Genomic DNA, 354 nt, shown 5'->3' on the forward strand with positions numbered 1-354 from the left:
ACTCCTAGCAACAATTTCTCTCTTCAAGTAAGTTTATAGACTACATTTTACACCATCACCTCACAAATGGAGAGATAAGTTCATATATTTTTACTGTACGTCACTCACGCCGCCACAGATGTCGGTGCGGTGAGCCCGTGAGGGTCTGGTGCGACATGGAAACCGAAGGAGGAGGCTGGACCGTTTTCTTTTCGCGGGACAACGGAACAATCCGCGAGGATTTCAATCGGACTTGGTACGAACACCAATCCGGCTTCGGAAATGCCAGCGGGGAATACTTTATGGGTAAGTGCGAGTGAGATTTTGGTGAAGGATACAAGTTGTGAATAAAATAACAACAGTAAGGGGTAGAGC

General features: G+C 46.6%; 1 protein-coding gene across 2 annotated transcripts in view; it reads left to right on the forward strand.

The window, feature by feature from the left end:
* The window catches only part of LOC119582019 (ficolin-2-like), a gene marked incomplete at its 5' end in the record, with an annotated part of 5932 nt that overhangs the window by 3696 nt on the left and 1882 nt on the right, over positions 1 to 354 (forward strand). For both annotated transcript variants that reach the window (XM_037930220.1, XM_037930221.1), the window contains 1 exon segment: positions 119 to 285. In XM_037930220.1, the coding sequence (XP_037786148.1) occupies positions 119 to 285 (167 nt within the window).

The sequence above is a fragment of the Penaeus monodon genome, chromosome 15 (genome assembly GCF_015228065.2).
Source record: "Penaeus monodon isolate SGIC_2016 chromosome 15, NSTDA_Pmon_1, whole genome shotgun sequence".
Lineage (NCBI taxonomy): Eukaryota > Metazoa > Arthropoda > Malacostraca > Decapoda > Penaeidae > Penaeus > Penaeus monodon.